Source organism: Sinocyclocheilus anshuiensis, unplaced genomic scaffold (assembly GCF_001515605.1).
Source record: "Sinocyclocheilus anshuiensis isolate Anshui unplaced genomic scaffold, SAMN03320099.WGS_v1.1 scaffold961, whole genome shotgun sequence".
NCBI classification, from domain to species: domain Eukaryota; kingdom Metazoa; phylum Chordata; class Actinopteri; order Cypriniformes; family Cyprinidae; genus Sinocyclocheilus; species Sinocyclocheilus anshuiensis.
Window position 1 is genome coordinate 1,821,070 of NW_015557049.1, and position 3,782 is coordinate 1,824,851.

General features: G+C 30.9%; 1 protein-coding gene across 1 annotated transcript in view; it reads left to right on the top strand.

Annotated features, from left to right (window-relative positions):
• LOC107676372 (protocadherin-15-like) overlaps positions 1 to 3,782 on the top strand; it is a gene marked incomplete at its 3' end in the record, with an annotated part of 105,729 nt that overhangs the window by 91,356 nt on the left and 10,591 nt on the right. Inside the window, exon 20 of the mRNA XM_016470893.1 lies at positions 2,084 to 2,200. Within this exon, the coding sequence (XP_016326379.1) occupies positions 2,084 to 2,200 (117 nt within the window). The remainder of the gene's footprint in view (positions 1 to 2,083; positions 2,201 to 3,782) is intronic.

A 3,782-nucleotide genomic window follows, 5' to 3' on the forward strand; every position in this document is an offset into this window, starting at 1 on the left:
TTTTTTTTTTTTTACCTTAAACCGCATAAACACATTTCATTAAACCAAATACACAAAATAATGTTCTTTTAGCAACATCATATGACCCCTTTAAAACATTATTTTAGGCTTAATGTTTTGGCCAGAGAGTGCGACTGACCCAAATGAGATTATTTCACACAAGTCCTATGAGTGGCCACCAATGGCTCATTAAATCAGTTTTGCTTCCTTTGATCACTCCATTCTGTACTTGCTGAACTGTGGAAAGTCCAGAGCAAATACATGCAAATGAGTGTCGACCCACCTCGCCGCAGGGTCGCTTGCATTTATCAGAATAATCTGTGGTTCTCAAGTTTAAGTTCAAAAGATGTCATTTAATACATTGAAGATGTGCTTCCTTTGTGTTGATTGTACATTAATTTAGGGATTCAGTGTGTAAATATTTATGATTACAATTTATTGTTCGATGCAATTAATTATGAAATTTACATTTTGTATTTCATAATCAGTTATTTTAGTATGATTTATTTTCTATTATAGTTTTTAATTAATATTTTGAATATGCTTTTGTTTTTATATTTTAGTTTCATTCAAGTTACATTTTGTCATTTTTATGTGCTTTTGTAATTTTTTTAATAGCAGTATTTAGGTTTAATTTATTTCTATTTTAGTTTTAGATCATTTTTTAGTTATTATTTCTTTCCAGCTAATCATTTTATTTGTTTGTTTTTTCATCTAATATTTATATTTTATTTATTTTAAGTTTTATTTCAATTTACAATGTTTTTAATTTTTTTTGTATTTATTTATTTATTTATTTATTTATTTTTGGCGGTTCGAGTCTCAGCATTTAAATAATAACAATATATAAAAATGATGTTATTGTTAGTTCATGATATCAGATTAAATAATTTTAATACTGCTTATAAGAAATGTAAGTTGTTGGGTTGCTCAAGAACACAACTTTTTACATGTTTTCAGAAACAGTGCTTCTCGTGGCTTATTTCAATTTTATTTTCTATTATTAGACCGTTTTAGAGATCAAGTAATACGCTTTTTTGGCCTAATAATTCATGGAAGTGATCGACAGCATGTAGCACAGACTTAAGGTTTAAAAATTGCCCAGAACATTTTTTAAAGATTTTTTTTTTCTCTTACTAAAGTGTGTGTTTATAGATCACAGTGACTTATGTATTATGAGATGAAATGAAACCACCAGAGATTTTAATGATCTTTACAGCAAATGTTTTGTTGTGATGTGAAAAACAAAGCGGTGAATTGTGGTTGTGCTGCTGCTCTCTTCAGATGTGCCTTGAATCTTGAGTTTCTTTGCGTGTGTGATCTTTACTTTACGCAGTGATCTTTACTTTCAACATAGCAACGTTTGCACCCTGTTAGTTTTGCTGCAATGGAGATGGTGTAACAAATTGTAATGATGCTTGAGCTGAGGTGAAGGCAATATTATTAATGTCAGGGTAGAGTCATCATAGCTGGGCTTTTGGGAGATTTTGAAGGTCTTGCAGGGAAAGATGCTTTTCTCCTGACTGTCAGGCAAAGTGTGGCTGTGTGTGTGGGCATATCCATCTGTGGTCAAGACCCCTAAGAACACTTGACCCCTGTGAATAGTTGCAGGGTTGTTTTGATCTTTTGTGTGTCTGTAGCCTTCGTCCCTTCAACTCAGTGAAGAGCAGCTCGCTGCATATAGATCCATATCTGTGCTGTAGTTTCAGCCACTTGAGCTCATGCTGAAGTGAAAGGTTAGGTGGTATTGATGTGCAACTTTTATTCTTTTTTACATTTTACATTATGTGCAGAGGAAGACGTGGTGTTTTATGAAGTAATATTTTGATTTCATGTTGACTTTAAAACACCTTGAAAGAATATGTAAAGTGCTCTTTGATAGTGGTAGTGGACAGCAGTGAAAGACAGCAGCGTCCATAAGCTGATTAATACTCTATTTAGCATTATGTCACTCCTCACTAAAGGGGCGACAACAGACGGAACAGAATCACTTTGCCAGCGGGCCCTACTAACCTCAGTCCTGTTTTAATGAGTGTTATTAATACATATTTCATCCATGTTTCTGTCTCTGTGTTCTTTTCAGGATATGAATGATTTCTCCCCGGTCTTCAGACAGACACTTTATAAAGGGATGGTGGCTCCAAATGCAGAGAAGGGGACAGTCATCACAACTGTGCTTGCAGAAGATCAAGACCCTCCGGTAAGTAGACAAAGCCCAAATGTAATACACTTCTGTGTTCTCGGACTCATTCTCAAATGATATTTTGTACTCCATGTTTATATGATTTTAAAATAAATAATAAAAGCAAAGGGTTTTAGTGAGGATTTGTTATGGTAAGGTATTAAGAATATTTATGGATTAGTTAGAGTTAGATATTTGAAATATGTCTTAAATGAAATGCGGGGCCAGTACTGCATGTTCAAGGTCAAGTAACTGCTGTACAGCTTTGAGATGAACAATTGAATGCAATATTTTTGGGGGTCAGTACGATTTTTTTAAAATAGTTCTATTTTTAAATTGATCAAAAGCGACAGTAAAGACATTTATAACGTTATAAAAGATTTTCAAGATTTCAAATAAATGCTCTTCTTTTGAACATCAAAGAATCCTATTAAGCAAAAGAACCATTTTCAGCACTGATAATAATAAGAAATATTTCTTGAGCTTCAAATCAGGATATTGGAATGATTTCTGAAGGATCATGTGACATTGAAGACTGGAGTAATGATGCTGAAAATTCAGCTTTGAATCACAGGAATAAACATTATAAAATATAGTAAATATAAAATATATTCAGGTAAAAAAAGTTATTTTAAATTGTAATTATATTTAACAATATTACTGTTTTACTGTATGTTTGGTCAAATAAATGCAGCTTTTGGTGAGCATAAGAGACTTATTTCAAAAACTTAAAAAAAAATCTAAATTAAAAAAAGGAATAAAATATATTTTAAAATATATTAGAAAACACAGAAAACAGTTATTTTAAATTGTAATAATATTTCACAATATTACAGTTTTTACTGTATTTTTTACCAAATAAATCCAGCCTTGGTGGTCATAACCGACTTCTTTAAAAACCATACTGACTCCAAACATTTGTACATACAATAATGAATGTTAAAAAAAGGAAAATATGTATTAATAATTATTATTTATATTAAATTTAATATTATTCTTATATTTTATTTATATAAAATTCTAATTGTTTACATTTTATTATAAATGTGTATTATTTATATTAATTATAATTAATTATTTTCTTAAATACTAAAGAATTAACAAAAACAAAAAAAGTACATTTATTTAAAAGTTAAAAATAAAAAGTACCTATGTATGTTATAAATGTATGTTACATTTATATTTTATTGTAATGTAAAATCTAATTCATTTACATCAACATGCTTTTTTAATGTATTCCAATGTAAGCACTAGCAAATCATAGCCCTGGCAAGGATAGATGTTACGCATGACTAAAAGTTTGGCAGCGTTAGCTTAAAGGGATAGTTCACCCAAAAATGAAAATGTGATGTTTATCGGCTTACCCCCAGGGCATCCAAGATGTAGGTGACTTTGTTTCTTCAGTAGAACACATATAATGATTTTTAACTTTAACCGTTGCAGTCTATCAGTCGTATAATGCATGGCAATGGTAACAAAATCTCGTGACGACACATTGATGTCCTAAGACACGAAACGATCGGTTTGTGCCAGAAACCGAACAGTATTTATATCATTTTTTACCTCTAATACACCACTATGTCCAACTGTCTTTGTTCGC